Raw genomic sequence first — 17,773 nt, 5'->3', positions numbered from 1 at the left:
ATGGAGTGATTTAAAGCCATTTTAAAAATTAGTTTCTTTATACTGTTTATTTATTTTTTATATTGGATTGTCAGTCGAATTTTTGCACCTAAACTATGAATCTGTTTATTGCCTAAACAGACTAATTTCTGTCATATTGATTGGGAATCATTTATATTCTAAAGAAGTTTCTACCCTTAAGGGCCTTTGTATTGTTCGGTAAATGTCTAGTGTGTAATACAATTAAAGTTTTGTTCACTGTGCTGCTGACATAATTAGTTTAATTTCTTCTCCTTTATATATTCCTGTTGGCAGCTGGAAAATTAAAATACTAGATGTTGCATAAAAGTGCTTTTTTGAGGGGTGATTTTACTGTCAGTTGAATGGACTTAGGCCCCAGGGTACATTTTTTAAGATGTCTTATTCAACTTTCCTGTAATAGTCTCTTTCTTTCTATAGAATTAATATATTAAGCCACATAATTGGCTGTTTAAGCATTCAGAAGAGACAATGTTTGGCCTTTTACCCCGTGATTATATTTTTTCCTCCATCTCTTTTGAGGAAATGTGTGTAATTTTTGGCAACTCCTAGGTACATTACAGTTCCATGAGCAAGTGAACTTTTGCAAAGACTGGAGAATGGGGTGGTTTTCTCTGATAAGCTGTATTATTTAATTCCCTCCCCAAATGGTTGGTCTTTTTTTGGTAGATCATAGCATTTACAAACCTTATGTGAAAGTAGAAAGGCTGTGATGCTTGGTAAATCCTTTCATAATTTTTCTGTATGTTTCATAAAAATGACTTTAGTCTTCAGCAGCGGAATTTGTTCTCAAGGAGACTTTACATTTAATTATTCTAATCTCCACTTAATTTCCTACAGGATTCTTGGAGGGCTTCTCAGCAGGCTGCTACTTTCATGGTTATGACCTATACAGTTTTTTTTTTTTTTTTTTTTTAATATTTCTGTTAAGGTTACTAACCTTTTTTTTTTTTTTTTTTCTTTTTTAAATGAAAGTGACCTTGGTCTGATAATTTCTCCTTGGTGCTCTCCATGAAGAAGTACAGGCAAAACCTCCCAGCTCTCTCCGCAACTTTTTTCAACTGCTACTCTACATGTGCTTGAGCACATTTGCATTTTTTATTTTGTTGAGCTGGTGTTACTTTACTTTTTAAAGCTGCTTCTCTCTGCAGCTACAGACAGGTTGGTTAAGCCTTAGTCTCCTAGTTTTAACATTCACATAGCTTTTCTAAAATTACAACTAAAGATAGGGAATAATCAGGGATCTCCAGCACAGCCATTTGTTACTAGTTTTAAGAGTAGGGAAAGCCCACCCCCACTTGAACTACTAGGAGCCAGTATAATTTGCTGAAACATTTTAACAGTATCCATCCTCTTTAAAGAAATGCTGCCTAGTCATTCTGAAATTTACCGGAAGTTAGGCCAACTGGAGGCTCTGCTGGCACAGGCTTCTGAGTGGTTAAATGCAATTCATTAGTAATCAGCACCATTGTTTATTTGCAACTGCTGGATTATGTTAAAAGATTCCAAAGGAAAAAAATATTTTCTTAAGTAAATGGAATATCCTCCGATTCCACCCCACCTCCTCCTTTTACTCTTTATTGCTTTACAAAATCTCTTGAGTCTTGGTACTTACAACACAGGCTTGGTGGCACATGAATTAATATATTTTATCCTAAAACGTATAGGAAAGCATGTGTCTGCCACTGTATTTTTCTGCATATCTTCTCATGCTTTTTCACTTTCATAATAATTAATATTTCTGTTTTAGAAATAACCAAGCTTGTGTTCTCTCTCTCTCTCTCTCGCTCTCTTTTTTTTTAAATTTTAGTTGTAGATGGACATAGTACCTTTATTTTAATGTGGTGCCGAGGATGGAACCCAGTGTCTCACACATGCTAGACAAGTGCTCTACCATTGAGCTACAATCCCAGCTCCTTTGACCTCTTTTGGCTTCCCATCTTCTAGGTCTTGGGTCAGTGGGTACATAGCCAATTGCCATTAGATTGGATTATTGCTATCTTTAACCATTCTAATTATTATTTTACACAGTGTGGAAGATTAACTAATGCATAATCTTTATTTGAAAATTCTGAACAAAGGGGTGCTCTAATTTGGGGAAAGAGGACAGTGTTTACTAGGGGGATAGCAAGGGCCATCTACTGAAGTTTAGCTAGTTTGAGGATTATTTAGTCAAAGGTAGAATTGTTTTTGAAGATAAGCAGTCATTGTTTGGGCAAATGGAAAGGATTAAAATTACATGCAAAGGGGGATAAAAAGGAATAATTTGAGGGATAAGTAATTTCCCAGTCCACAATGGAAGATTCTTAAGTCTTTCAGGTGTTACCATTTTGACCCCAAACTGGGTCCTTTTTCCCTCTGAATTGTGAAACCTGTAACATGACAGCACAGATTGAGCCTGGAAGGTAGGTTATTTCTAGCCAAGCAGGAAGAGGGGCTCCACAGATTAGTTTCTCAATCTATTGGGGGTTGGGAGGTTATAGATAAATGATAGAAAATAATAATAAGGGGGAGGAATATTCAGGTGTTTTCTGAGACTAGGTGGAGATTATTCTGGAATTCAGGTGTCACTTCTCTTCCCTCCTTTTATGGTTCTTTCCAATCTTTGTCCACTTCACTGAGTGAAGTTAGAGGTTGTTTGTTGTCACTCTGGAGCCATTTTAGAGCTAATTGGTTTTTTCTAGCCCACCTGAAGAGGGACTTCTGACCTTCCAGCACCTTGTTCTCAGAGATAATCAAGAGAGGCTGGAGATGTAGCTCAGTGGTGTAGTGCTTGCTGGCGTGAGCAAGGTTCTGGGTGCCATCCCACCTGCACTGAAAAAGTAATATTAGAGTGGAACAGAAACTAAGCTATTTCTGTGTTTGGGTTAAGACTAGATTCAGGTACCATTCTTGGTCATTTCATCATATACTATGGAAGAGTTTACATAATCATTCTAGACAGAGCTGAAGTGTACCTTAGCCAGTGTTTACCGAGTGGGGGAGGAGAGGGCTGTATCAGAATATTCCTGGAGAGCTTGACAAAGGGCCTTCTGCCTTCCCAGTCCACCCTTGGCCATGTGGTTGGACTGAGTCCTCCAGATGACACCGAACCATCATCCTCAGTGTTTTTCAACTCTTGGGACTGTTGTAGACCGACAGCTTAAGGAATAGTGACTGTGAACCCACCGATTAATGGGGAACATAAAAATGAAAGTAGTTCTATTTCTCTTCCAGATGGTCTTTATCAGATTCCTAAATTGCATTTACTTGTTAAAATATTTTATGGAGAATACCAGCATATCTCTTGTATTACCAAAATTAATATTAAGAATGAAAATATGTTGACAATTATATCTAATTTGATTTTTATATGCGATTTAGGCTACAGTGTTATTTGTGAAAATGCTTGCAAATAGCAGTCTGAAATATTTTTTTTTTCTCAAATTTTTTTTTAGAAATAACACACAGATAAACCTCTAGGTTTGGGGGATATTAACTCAGTGGCAGAGCTCTTGCTCACCATGTGGGAAGCCTGAGTTTGATCCCAGCACCTCAAAAAGCCCTCAAGTTTTGTTTGGAAAGGATTAGCACAAAATTCAAGAGTTCTGGACATGATGTCAAGAAAGCAGTTTTTGATGCCATAGTATGTAATTCAGTGTTGATGTGTGTTTTAGTATTATTTGGTCTTCTCAGTCAAGCATCACTTTTTTTTTTTTTTTTGGTATGGGGGATTGAACCCAGGAACATTCAACCACTGAGCCATATCCCCTGCCCTTAAAAAAAATAGTTTTTAGTTGTAGTTGGACAAAATACCTTTATTTTATTCATTTATTTTTATGTGGTGCTGAGGATGGAACCTAGGGTCTTGCACGTGCCAGGCGCTGAGCCACAATCCCAGCCCCTCCCCTGCCCTTTTTTATTTTGAGACAGAGTCTTAGGGCTATGCTAAGTTAATGAAGTTAGCCTGGAACCTGTGATCCTCCTGTCTCCTGAGTCACTGGGGCATGTGCCAGCACACCCAACTGAGGCACTTTGGTTTCTATTTGTTTTCCAGAGGTCTTTTATAAGTAGTCTAGGAAGAAGCATTATTAATTTATGTCTGTGACGTCAAAACTCTTGTTGATTTGGGGCTAGGGGAGAAAATAATTTCTCCATGCATGTTTTTCATCCTGGTTTGATTGCTTGGTTGGATGAAATGTCAAACTTGATAGATTATTGGAGTGTTATTTTGGTAGTTAAACAATAATGAAGCTGTTTGGACATTTGCAGGGAACACTGCTTCCTGTGTCTGGACTTTGCACCAGAAAGTTTCAATTGTCCAGAAGCAATGCTGCTTAGAAAATGCAGCTTCTGTGGCTCCTAACACAGCTGTCTAAACCCCTGGCTATATTGGGGCCTTTGGACAAGCATTGTTTAACACTTCTGGAAACAATTTATGTTTCTGATCACAACAATTTCTATGGTTCTTCCCTAAATAGATTAGGAAACTAGAAAGGGAAGAAAGGCATTGGGTGTATCTAGGTTATTCAAGTCAAGTGTTTTTTTCTTTAAGCATTTCTAGAATAAACCCTCTCCTACCAAAGAAGGGGCTGTTTGTGGACTGTTGTTGGCCCCTGGGGCCTTTCTTTCCTAGTTAATGACTAGTCAGTGGGAGAGCTTGTGGTCAGATCCGTGCCAGCCTGTAGAGGGCTTTGGTTACCATAGCCTTGATTAGGAAAGAGGGGTGGGGCATGAGTGAGGGCACAGATGTTTTTGAAAGACTCTGCCTGCCACAAGAGATCTTGAATTTTCACTGGTGAAAATTCAGTGGTGAATGTTATAAAATTGTCTTTAAACAGTCCCCTTTGCTATTGAAATAATATGTTGGCCACAGGAGCTTGGGCAGTGTTGGGCATGCTCAGCAGGATTTACTTTACTCATTCCATTGGGTAAAATGAGACTTTTTTTCTGAACGAAATTGTGTGCATTCTTTAGTAGGAGTTAGGGGAAGGCACAGTCTTGTATAAAAGTAAGAGAATTTTGTGTAAGACTCTTCAAAACACTGACATTTCTTTTGCTATGTGATATTTCTCTGTGTATCCTTTACCTCTATAAACAGTGTGAATACATTGGACTGGCTCAGTGGTAGAGAGCTTACCCAGCATGCACAAGGCCCTAGATTCAATCTATGGTACCATGTACATACATTACTAATATTATTGTGTGCGTTTTGTGTGCCAGGGGTTTATACTGTATTAACCCATTTAATTCTCTCAACAACCTAATGATTGTTAATGTAGGTACTATTGTGTTCCACAGATGTGAAAATGCTGCACAGAGATGTTAAAGAGCAGGCCTAAGGCAGTACAGCATTGAAACCCAAAAGTCCTTCTATTAAAGGCTAAGCTCTCAGTCATGAGGCTACAGTTGCCTCCTGCTCCATCTTCTCATCGCATAGGATTTTTTTTTTTTTTTTTTTGGAGGAGGAGGTCTTTATGAATAAGTTCTTTTTTATATAATGTAGGCTTAAAGCTATGCTTTTACATGAGCCTCCTTATGTGGAATGGGATTTTAAAATATTACCAATATCGGTTTCTTACACTAGTTCTGTTCTGAAGAATTGTTTTGCAGTTTATTCATAATTCTAAAATTATAAATGTATTTGATACATAAGCCAGCCACCTTTAAAATCATATCTGACTATCTAAAGCTTTGGGTTAGAGAATAGTTTATTGGTATTTTGTTTTCATTTTTCTGAGTAACAGTGTTGTGCCTTCCTGTTTGTCAACAGGCCTTCCTAAGGAATCAATGACTCTGTAAGATCCATAGTGTTAGTGACCCACAGGACCTCATGTTGTAAGGGATGTTAGTGGAATAAATGGTGCTAGACCAGTTTCAGTAGGAAGCCCTGATCAGTATAGAAAGTAAAACTTGGCTATCTGCGCATACCACAGTCCTTGAAGGGCATATGGGTTTATTGCCACTTTGGAACTATTAGAAATAAAGCCATTGTGAATGGTTTGTGTACAGGTGAGTGTATGGTCACAAGTTTTAATTTCCCTGGGTTAAGTGTCAGGAATGTAGTTCCTGGGACTATGGTAAGTGCATGTTTTCAGATTTCTCAAGAAATTAACAAACTGTTTTTGAGTGGCTGTACTATTTTATAGTCCCACCAGCAATGGATGAGATCTGGTTTCTTTGTATTCTCACTTTGGTATTGTTATTTTTAAGTTTTTAGCTGTTCTAATAGGTTATATCTATTTTGGGGTTGGCCAACAAAGGTGGATTTTGAGTGTGGTTCTGCCTCTGCAGTGTTATCTTGCTTTTTAGCCCAGTGGCTTCCTGGAGAGTAGGGGCTACGTCTATACCCAATAGTACCTAGCATAGCACTGCAGACAGCACAGTTATGCCAGTAAGCTGTGATTCCCTGCTTTGTCTTAATTCCTTACAAATTTGCAACCATGACCATAGCGTCTTGTTCAAATTATTTTATTTGTCAAGTGGTCTTTGGAACCTTATTCCTGACAATATTGATAGCTTACACTGCTCATTTAAAAATACTAAAATAGACTATCTCTGGGGATGGTTCACATTCTCCCTGGAAGGAATATTCCTTGCTTTACCCCAGAGGCATCTCTCTTGAGATTGCCCCCATTCTCCCTTGAATTTGTATCTATTTCCTAAATAAACCTCTGTCTATGTCTTTGGGGGAAAAAATACCAAGATAGCACAAGAATGTACATATGTAGCAAGGTAAACTCTCATCTGTCCCAGAAGTAACTACTATTAAATTTTTTAAAAAATATTTTTTTGTAGTTGTTGTAGACTTTAGCAAGTGCTCTACCTCTGAGCCCCAGCCCCAGCTAGGCTTTTAATTACATATATATTTGTATTTCTGCTTGTGTCATATATGTGTAAATATGCAGGTCAGTGTGCATATCTATCATATGTATGTATATAAATGTATATTCCTCACCTATTCACAGTGCTTTTTTTTTTCCCTAAAAATTTATTGTGGGAAATTTTCCATGTGAATTTTAAAATTTTATTTGATTTATTTGTTTAATTGGAGGGGGCGGGACCCCTATTTTTTAGTTTGTTCTATTTAGTTATAAATGACAGTAGAATGCATTTATTAAAAATATTTATTTTTTTAGTTGGACACAATCTTTTTTTTTTTTTTGGTGCTGGGGATCAAACCCAGGGCCTTGTGCATGCAAGGCAAGCACTCTACCAACTGAGCTATATCCCCAGCCCCACAATACCTTTATTTATCCATTTTTATGTGATGCTGAGGATCGAACTCAGGTCCTTGAACCCAGGTCCTTGAACGTGCTAAGCAAGCGCTCTACTGCTGAGCCTCAACCCCAGCCCCAGTAGAATACATTTTGACAGAATGTACACAAATGTAGCATAACTTTTCATTCTTCTGGCTGTACATAATGCTGAGGCACACCAATAGTGTAATCATCCAGGTATATAGGGTAATAATGTCTGTCTCATTCCACCATCCTTCCCATCTCCAACACCCCATCTCTCCCCTCACTCCCTTCTGCACAATCCAGAGTTCCTCCATTCTTCCTCCCCGCTCTCCCACTGTGGATCAGTATCCACTTAACAGAGAAAACATTTGGCCTTTGTTTTTTTGGGATTGGCTTATTTCACTTAGCATGATATTCTCTCTTATTTTTATATTTATTTTTTAGTAATAGGTGGACACAATATCTTTATTTTGTTTTTATGTGGTGCTGAGGATCAAACCCAGTGCCTCATGCATGGTAGGTGAGCGCTTTACCTCTGAGCCACAACCCCATCCCATCATGAAATTCTCTAGTTCCATCCATTTACCTGCAAATGCCATAATTTCATTTTTCTTTAAGGCTGAGTAATATTCCATTGTGTATATATACCACATTTTCTTTATCCATTTATCTGTAAAAGGCACCTAGGTGGGTTCCATAGTTTAGCTGTTGTGAATTGAGCTGCTATAAACATTGATGTGGCTGTGTCATTGTAGTATGCTGATTTTAAGTCCTTTGGATATAAACTGAGGAGTGGAATAGCTAGATCAAAGGGTGGCTCCATTCCCACTGCTTTCCAGAGTGGTTGCACCAATTTGCAGTCCCACCAGCAGTGTATGAGTATACCTTTCCCCCCATATCCTCGATAACATTTATTATTGCTTGTATTTTTTTTTTTTTTGGTGGTGCTGGGGATTGAATCTAGGGCCTTGTGCATTATGGTTCTTCCCTTTAACCGTTGTGGTTTGTTCTTTTAGAAAAGGGATGTGTGAAGTATCTCTTATTTTTTTTTTTGTTAATTTGAATTTTAAATTTATTTTTTAACTTTTACATAAAAACATAAAAGTTGTACATATGTATAGGATGCCATGTGAGTTTTCAACATACTGTGTAATGTTTAAATCAGCTTAAATATGTCTGTCTTCTTGCTAGGCCTGGTGGTAAGCTTCTGTAATCCAAGCAACTGGGGAGGCTGAGGCAGGAGGATTGCTAGTTTGAGGCTAGCCTCAGTAACTTAGACCCTGCCTCAAAATAAAAAATTACAAAATGGACTGGCAATGTAGCTCAATAGCAAAGTGCCCCTGTTCAATCCCCAGTATAAATAAATAAATACATACATACATATAAACATTCATTTTCATACATTTTTTTTTTAAAGAGAGAGAGAGAATTTTTTTTTAATATTTATTTTTTAGTTTTTGGCGGACACAACATCTTTTGTTTGTATGTGGTGCTGAGGATGGAACCCGGGCCACACACATGCCAGGTGAGCGCGCTACCACTTGAGCCACATCCCCAGCCCCTAAACATACATCTTGTTCTCCCCAATTACCATTTTTTTTCCTTTTTTTTTTAAAAGAGAGAAAGAATTTTTTTTTAAGAGAGAATTTTTTAATATTTTTCAGTTTTTGGTGGACACAACATCTTTATTTTTTATGTGGTGCTGAGGATGGAACCCAGCGCCCCGCGCATGCCAGGCGAGCTCGTTACCGCTTGAGCCACATCCCCAGCCCCAATTACCATTTCTTTGTGGTGAAAACATTCAAACTCTTTTATTCCAGCTTCTGAAATACACAGTACAGTATGGCATGGTGGTGCACGCTTGTAATCCCTGCCACTCTGACCTAGGGTTCACTAAGTTACTGAAGTAGAGGAGGATCGCAAGTTTGAGGCCAGCTTTAGAAATTTAGTGAGACCCTGTCAAAATAAGATTTTAAAAGGACCTGGGAGAGCATTTGCTTAGCATGTGTGAGGCTCTGGGTTTGAACTCCAGTACTGCAAAACACACACTGTGCAATCTCATTATCTGTAGTCACCCTACTTGCAAATAGCAAAATCTCTTAGTCCTATCTCTTCCTCCTCTTTTTCTTCTCCTTCTCCTCCTCCTTTGCCTTTTACCCCCCTGGTTCCAGGCGTGCTTTATCAATGAGCCATATCTCTAGTCCTTGATCTTTTAAATTTTTAAAATTTTGAGATAGAGGCTGGGTTTGTGGCTCAGTGGTAGAGTACTCGCCTAGCACATGCAAGGCCCTGGGTTCAATCCTCAGCACCACATATTGTGTCCAACTACAACTAAAACATAAATATTAAAAAAAAAAAAAAAAAGAAAATCTGACATAGTGTTCACTAAGTTACTGAGGCTGGCCTCGAACTTGCAGTTCTCCTACCTCAGCCTCCCCAGTGGCTGGGATTATGTGTACTACTGTGCCTGGCTCTCTTCTTTCTTTCTTTTTTTTTTTTAGTTTAGATGGACACATTATCTTTATTTTTTTTATGTGGTGCTGAGGATCGAACCCAGTGCCTCACACGTGCAAGGCAAGTGCTCTACCACTGAGCTATAGCCCCAGCCCTGGCTTTCTTATTTCTATCAAACTATACTTGAGTACCCAGTGATCATCCTCTCTCTCCATAACTCTCTCCCTCTCTCTACCCTTGAAAGATCTGGAAAAAAAAAAAAAAAGTTTTATTCCTTGTTACATGGGTTTGGGATGAAGTAAGTCTGTAACTTTATTTGCAAGTAGATCAGTAGAATTCTGGATGTTGAAATGTGTTCATCCGCTTTATCATACATAATGAGTCTGAGGTTATGAAGTGATCTCTTGCAGAATCGTGGAGCAAACAGGCATTGTGAGCACAGTGGTCTCTAGAGAATGTGCAGGCCTTTGGGTATTTGTCTACTCATCAGCTGCTTAGTCAGATGGAGTGTTTTCTTAAGTGCTACTGAAATGCACAGTTCAGTCTTTATTTTGAATTCTCTCCTTCTATTGTCTTTCCCTCTTTCATTACTTTAATTACCTTGATGGGACATTCAAGTTCTGCAGTCTTATCCTTTTATTTCCATAGCCTACAGAAGTCAGTTTGAAGATGAACTGTGGGTGAACAGGTAATCTTCTCTACTTGGCTAGAAATCACCCTTCACAATGTTGACAAAGGCCCCCTAGATTTGGGGGATGAGACAAAGGTAACTTAATCCTATGACATTTTTAGTGGAAATCAGGGTGAACGTTTGGAATGTTTGACTTATTGGAAGCAAGGCATGTGTGTAAGAAGGAGGAGAAGAATCCAGAGGTATATAGTAAAGAATTATTAAGAATTCAGGAAAACTTCAAAGCTGAATTACAGAATCTTTATTCTGAGAGGAAGGTGACTGGGGCAGGTAAGTAATAGGACACGAGCCTACGTCACTTCATTTGAAGTTGTTAAGAGTTGTTTAGGTGATGGAGTTTGATGATGGGGGCCTTTTCCTTGCCCTTTCTCTGTATTAACAGCTCAGGAAGAAAACTAAGAAATAGCCTTGGGTAGAAAATTACACCCATCAAATAGTTCCAAGATTTCCCTTGCCAGTTTTCTGAAATAAATAGCAAGATAGCAATTTGATCACATCGCTGACTTCCTTTCTCTCAGCCTTGTCATCGGGTCTTCAGACTCTGTCTTGACAGTTTTGGATTCCTCCCTTTCCTGCCTGCTTGCTACTTTTTCAATTACTGACATACAGGAACCTACTATTTCATTGTGCCTGAGGTAGGCAATCGCTAGGCTCTTGATATTGGATACCTTTCTTGAGATATGAAGTATTATACCATAGTGGATAATAAAGTGCTCACAATTACATTATAGAACAGATTCTGGTAACTGTACCAGCGGGGACAGACTTGGTCGGCGTACCATCATGCCACTCGGGGGTTGTTTTGCAGCAGAGTGCTGTGAAGCAGGTTGAGCATCGCCAGTTCCCATATCTGAACGTGGAAGTGGCTCGTTAAAGATTAAAGGGACTGCCTGGTCCTTCTGGCCCCAAGATGGAATGATCTCTGCCATGGCGACAGCCTTTGTCTCCCAGGAGAGGCCATTTTATACAGCAGGTTTGTGCTTCCAAACGTTACAGTGAGCCTGTGCTGGCTGATGCTGTGGTGATAAGTTGACATTTGGGCACTCTGGAGACACATGAGCTATAGAGCATCCATGGTTTGAATTTCTGGCAAAACTGCCTCATCAGGAAGTCAAAAGCCTCAACTTTCAACCTGTACCTTTGGGGGAGGTTTTTGCCTTTGTTTCATTTGACTGTTCTGTTGAGTCAAGTGAACTTTAATTTTCACAGCTATAAAAATTCCATTAAGCCCCTTGTATTGCATCCCAGGTATGAAAATGTCTCTGTGTAACAAGATTGTGGGTGACAGCTGAAGTCCTTAATAGTAGTTAGGATAATTGCCTCTGGAGACTTGAAGAAAATAATGGTCCAACCAACAAAATAACAGTTCAATTATTATATTCTTTGTGGTTCTTGTGGGTGAGGGGACTGATGTCTAGGACCTGCTCAGTGTGACTACTGTTCTGCTTTGGTGGTCTTTGGGAAAAAAAGTGATTTTGCCCTGAGTAGCACTTAGGGAAAATAGCTGTCACGTGTCTCTCAAAGTACACTCCAAGGCTCTTTTCTGCATCAGAATCCTGTGTGGGGGAGAGACACTTATTTAAAATTCAGATTCTGGGGTCTCCTTCCACTTCTGTTAATTCAGAGCATCTGAAGGACTGAGATGGTAAGCGATCATTTTCACTAAGCACCCTTTTGATTTCTAAGTACCCCTACAGTTGATTTTTGACTATCCTAAAATTTACTTCATTTTTTGTGTTTAAGTTTTTATGATTTATTAGATGATAGATGTTTGGTTGGCACCCATATTATTTTTCTTAAATAGTAGGTACTTCAGTTAAAAAAAAAAAAAAAGTTAATATGATTCCTGAACACAAAAGATTAGATTTTGGCAGTGTCTTTAATTAGCAATAGTGTGAGACAGCCACTGATTCCTGGAAATTTAGATTTACTAATTAACTTTCTTGATCAGAAAAAGGAAGTGGACTTAAGATTAATTTTGATAAAAAGAAGGAATGCTCAGTATCATTTAAGATGCAGGGGGTGGAAAGTAGACAGAAGGTATGGAGAGGAAAGAATATAAAGGAGAAAAGATTTCTTTTTACCACTTTCACTATGATATTTGAGTTTTCTTGACTTGATGGAAAACATTTGTTTGACTTTGTGTGCTTATTACTAGTCATTCTCAAACTGAATCAGATTGTAAAGCTCAGCAGAAGCCAAGAAGTAGAATGACATGAGCTCTTGATTTACTTGAAATCTGTTAATTAGGTACAATTTTACTATCAGAAAATATTATCAATATAGATTTCTGCATTCCGACATAAAAATAAAACTGCATACAATTTGTAAGAAATTGTAAATCCATTCTTTTAGTTGATCTATGCTTTTTGTACATTTCTATGTTGTTTGTTAACACGTGATAGAAGACAAGAACCAGTAATAAAGTAGTATGCAAACAATAAAAATTGTGAAAATTTACTGAATTTTAAATAACAGAGTCATATTTGAACATATCCTTGTTGTTTAAGAAAAGTTCAAATATCAGGAAAGCTAAACACAGTTCCTTGATCCTTGTCCCCATTGCAGTTCCGCCTGGTTGTGTTATCCTCTGTTCTTTTTGTATATTTGTTAATTTTCTGAGGATTTGAAAGTTACAGAATCCTGAGAAATGAATACTTCTTTTTGACACTTGCTTATTGTTTATAATGCTAAGATCTATCGGAGGAAAAAATAAATGTGGGCTATAAATGATGTTACATTTTTCTATTCAAGTAAAACAGTGGGTGTGGATACATACAAATTTTATGTGTGGTGAAATTTTATGTACGTGGTATGTGTGTGTACCTGTGCGCCACTTATTTATAAATAAATAAACGTAGGGCTAGGAATGTAGTAGCTCAGTGGTAGAGTTTATACTACCAAACCCTATTAATAATTTTGGGTATAAATTACTTGAGTTTTAAATTTTTTTTTTCTTTTTAGTTGTAGATGGACACAATATCTTTATTTAATTTATTTTTATGTGGTGCCGCGGATTGAACCCAGTGCCGTACACATGCGAGGCAGGCACTCTATCACTGAGCTGCAGCCCCAACCCTAAAATAATGTTTTGAAAGAACTTAATCACATACTGCAGTTATTTTTCTTATTTTTACATAATCTCATTATTTTCATATAACCTCATAAAATTTGAAGCGTCTGAAGCCATAGTTCAAATTTAGTGTCTTTCATAAGCTCCAGATGTGTATCTTCAACCTTTCTGGTCTAAAAGAAGGAACTAGGATGGAGTATGGCTGTATTTTGGGGAAACTGATAAAAACTATCAGAATTCCAGAGCTTCAGAGGCTCTCCTCACCTGCTGAATGGTATTTGTCTTATCAGTTATGGAGTTCTGATGCTTCTGGTTCTTGATTGTTTTCCTCCTATTTCATATTACTTTGTGGACACTCTACAATCTGGATATTCTCTCCCTTATTTAGAGTTCACTAATGTTGAATGGGCCAGAAGCTTTTCTAACAATACCATGTTTTTTCCAAATGAGGTTCTGTATTTGTATCCTAAGAGTTGTTTCATATTAGAATGTTTGTGACTTATCATCAACTACAGAAATATTTTTAAAAGTGTGGTTCATGAGATAATTGTTGTCAGCTGCTATAAAGATGCTTTTATCATTTGAAAAGGACTAATTAACACACTGAAGACAAAGTTTCTTTAAACAGCCATTTTCTGAATAGGAAGCACTGAAGTTGAGGGGAAAAAAGGGGGAAAACGTTTTATAATATCTTATAAAAGCCCAGAGTGGTTATCCTACTTGAATAATGTAGTTAAGGAGAATTCTGTGAGTTGGATAAAAGACTTTTTTTTTTTTTTTTAAACTTAGTCCCGTGAAAAGGAATGAAAGTATCTGCTTGAACATTTTAATTAACCTAACATTTATTGAATGACAAGTTGGCTTGGCAGCTACATCCAGAGTTCATGTCCTGTGAGACCTACTGTGAAAGACAAGAAGGCTAGGTACAGCAGCCTCAAATGCCCTGGCTAAGAAATAGCTGATGGGACATGGAACTCTTGCATTTTTTAAACAGGGGACAGAAGGATATGATATGAACTTTACTTTTTCTCCTTTCAAGTTAAAACAGATAGCAAGGACTTGATCTTTTGTTTTCTTTGCATAACACCAGTGCTAGTTCCAACCTATCAGAGCAAATTCAATAATAATGATGTCAGTCATTCTAGGATTAATTTTTTAATAAGTAGGCTAATAAATAAGAATTGACATACATTTAGGGATTTTTCTCTTAAGAGCAAGTTGGTTAAGTGATTTTCACAGCCTCCTATATTTCATTTTAGCACAGAGAATGTGGCAGCTAATTAAAAAAAAAGGAAGAATCCTGCTGTAGTTCTGTCTTAATGAGAGAGTCGAGTTGTCTAAGGAAACAGAGACCAGAGCAGGCCTAGATGGAAAAAAGAATAGTGAGCCTGGGTAGAGCTGACAAAAATTCACCCTAATGACTTGACCAGTGAGTGGTGAAATGACCGGGCCATTTCCTCTGAAGCCACCAGCCCAGGTGATTCAGTTTGTAAATGCAGAGTGACTTCTTTACCTTCCTAGGGAAATCTTTAGAGCTGTGAACCTCCCACCTGCGGCAATCTTGCTGTGCCCAGTTCAAGGCTGTGTTCAGATGAAATTTCAGAAACGGCCTTGGAGGCTTTCTTTCATAGTAAGGGCTCCAGGAGCTGCCGAGTTACTACTAGCAGTAGGGGGAATGAGGTTTACCTGCCCCCAATAATCAGCCCTTGATTTAAAACAATCAGTGGGGTGCCTTTTCTTTTCTAGGTTGCAGTTGATTGTAGTTGGCTCAGGCTGAGTTGTTTGGGTAATAGGAGTTTTGCCTAGCGTGAGTCAGCACTGCCCTGGGTAAACTGCCTGCTCTGTTGCAATCTTGCTTACCAAAGATACGTCCCCAGGCGGCACCATTCACTCTGCCTGAAAGCTGCTGCTGTTGGTTCCTGAGATGATCTCATCTGAACATGGCTCCAGTAACCTCAGTGGCAGGAATTGGAGGCAGCTTGCTGTGTGCTGTGGCAGTATTTTGAAACAGGAAAAATCAGGTAACCCTAGATTGTTTTCTCTGTTTCCTTAAGCTAGACTAAGCTGGGGGAAGAAACTGGGGAAGTCCTTAGTCTTCAGAAGTGAGTCAGTGCTTTATCAATTTGGGTGTGTTAAAGTTAGCCCTTCAAACTCTTTGAAGGGGTCCTTGAGAGGAAACATTTCCTTTTATTTGGGATCTGGATGTGGTTTTAGAACTCATTAGAACATTGTTTATGTAAGCCTTTGAGAAACCATGTTAGGTTTGCAACTTCATCCATCTTTTGCTCTTATTTAAAAAAATTTTTTTCTGTTATTTTTGTATCTTGTGAGAAACAGTTTGGTCAGACTAAACCATTGTGAATAGAAGAGAGGTACACATTTGAGTACCTTCCTCCTAACTGAATGTTGAATTGATGGAATACTGAACTGTTACCTGTGAGTTTGTGCCCATCTTCCTTTGTGAGGGATTGTGAAGAGCCTCCCCTTATATTCTGTTCAGGTTCCAGCCCTTTTCCCTCCTGTTTTCACCTTTAAACTCTTCAGCTAGAGTCAAAACTCTCATATCTCTGAGGCACTCGTCCTTATAGTTAGTTACTTGAAGTGGTCTGTGTACTCTCACCTTTGCACCTGTGGGCCTTCTCTGAAACATCTTTCCCCAGCGAACCTGGCCAGCTGGTTTCGGCCTAGAAGTCACTTCCACAAAGCTGCTGCTTATTTACCTGGTCTGTTGAGTAAGGAGAATCTGGTTTTTACTTCAGGCACAGGGTAGGGATGCTGGGAATGAGGGTTTGTTTTAGAATTGTATTCACCAGTACTCTGCACATATTAGGTTCTCAGTAAGGACGGAGAGAGGAAGAGCTCCTCTCTTTCTCAATGAGCTTTTTGTCCTTTTTGTTTCCACCATAAGCACCCTACTGTGGCTTTTCTGCAGATCATCAGTGAACTAATTATCAAACCATTGTCCCTGTTTCAGCCTCCATCTTAATTTCTGCCTAGCATTTAACACTGTTGAACTATTTTACCTCAACAGTCCTTTTCATTTTTCCTCTCCTGAGTTTCCAGTGTCCTTCTGTTATTTTTTCTCATTCTCTTTTGATAATCCAGCGAATGTTGAGATGCTCCAAGTCTTTGCCCTTCTGTCTTCCCTCCAAGAATCTCAAAGATGCCCATAACTTCAGCTACCCCTAGTATGTTTTAGTAGCCTAGCGATCCCTCTTATCCATCTGGATTCTTATTGCCAACTGGGCAATCTCGACAAGCTTTGTCCAATCTGACAACTATCAGGGTGTTCAAAAGGCATCTTAAATTCAGCATGCACACACCTGAACGCATTTTCTCACCTGCTGCCTCACATGCTCTGTGTATATTGCTGTAGGTTTGAACTCTGTTAATTATATCCACCGAGTCTTCCTGTTCGCTCCTTTTATGTTCACATCCTCTAAATATGATAAACCCATGATTGCTAAACCTTTGTGTGGCTTTTCTTCATCTTCACTGTCATTGCTTCAGTTTACCTGAGATCAGAAAACTGGACATTTTGTTTAAACAGCTCAGTGGCTTAAAATTTTTGTGAACATTTTGTCAGGCCCTGTACTCTTCAAAGATCACAGAGACTACCGTTCTCCAAGATCTTATAGACCAAAGATTTTACATTTTATTTATTTTGCCTCCAGGAATTTGATGTTTGCAATTCTTGGTTCAGACTCTTATCAAATGTACTTTGGTTACTCCACTTTAAATCTTTCTCTGCTCCTATCTTCATATTGTTGCCCAAGTTATCTTCCTAAAGGCCAAATCTAATCTTTACTCTTGTCTTTTCAGGATGCCATTGGTTCTCAGTTTTCTGTGTAGCTTTATTTGTAAAACGCTTTAAATTTGACCCTGTCCTGCCAGTCACTGTTCTCTCCTTCTCTCCTTCTCTCAGCCAATGCTCTCCTCTCTGCCTTCACTAAACTTCTCTTATCCCATTCCTAGATATCTCTTCAGCACTCCATGCCTTTTCCTAACAGTCTCCCTTTCTCTGATTGATGAAATTCTTATCCCCTAGAAGTCATAGTTAATATATGAAGTGAGCTCCTACCTCCCAAGTATAGTTATTCTGCCTGATTTGACTCCAACAGCACTGTCTCTTTTGCTTTAGATTGTTGAGTTCCTTGACTGAATTTGGTTCTGAGTGTGGAGACTGGCACCATCAGAAACAGTGCCTGAAGTGGGTTACCAAGGTCAAACCACTGTTCTAGGTTTTGAAAGGTTGAAAAATTCATATACTCTGCTTAGACGGATGGTTTTGGCTCCCGTTGGTGACTTTGAGCC

The 17,773-nt window shown here is 38.5% G+C and overlaps 1 protein-coding gene across 2 annotated transcripts in view; it reads left to right on the top strand.

The window, feature by feature from the left end:
• LOC139701370 (E3 ubiquitin-protein ligase rififylin) overlaps positions 1-17,773 on the top strand; it is a 64,145-nt gene that overhangs the window by 4,936 nt on the left and 41,436 nt on the right. Inside the window, exon 1 of one of the 2 annotated variants that reach the window (XM_071603035.1) lies at positions 15,337-15,480. The exons of the other annotated variant lie outside the window; for it this stretch is intronic. Coding sequence (XP_071459136.1) covers positions 15,384-15,480 — 97 coding nt within the window. The 5' untranslated portion in view covers positions 15,337-15,383. Of the gene's footprint in view, positions 1-15,336; positions 15,481-17,773 lie in introns of those variants that run through there. 2 annotated transcript variants of the gene reach the window in all.

The sequence above is a fragment of the Marmota flaviventris genome, chromosome 17 (genome assembly GCF_047511675.1).
Source record: "Marmota flaviventris isolate mMarFla1 chromosome 17, mMarFla1.hap1, whole genome shotgun sequence".
NCBI classification, from domain to species: Eukaryota; Metazoa; Chordata; class Mammalia; order Rodentia; family Sciuridae; genus Marmota; species Marmota flaviventris.
Note: the sequence above shows the minus strand (reverse complement) of the source record. Positions and strands in the feature narration are given on the sequence as shown.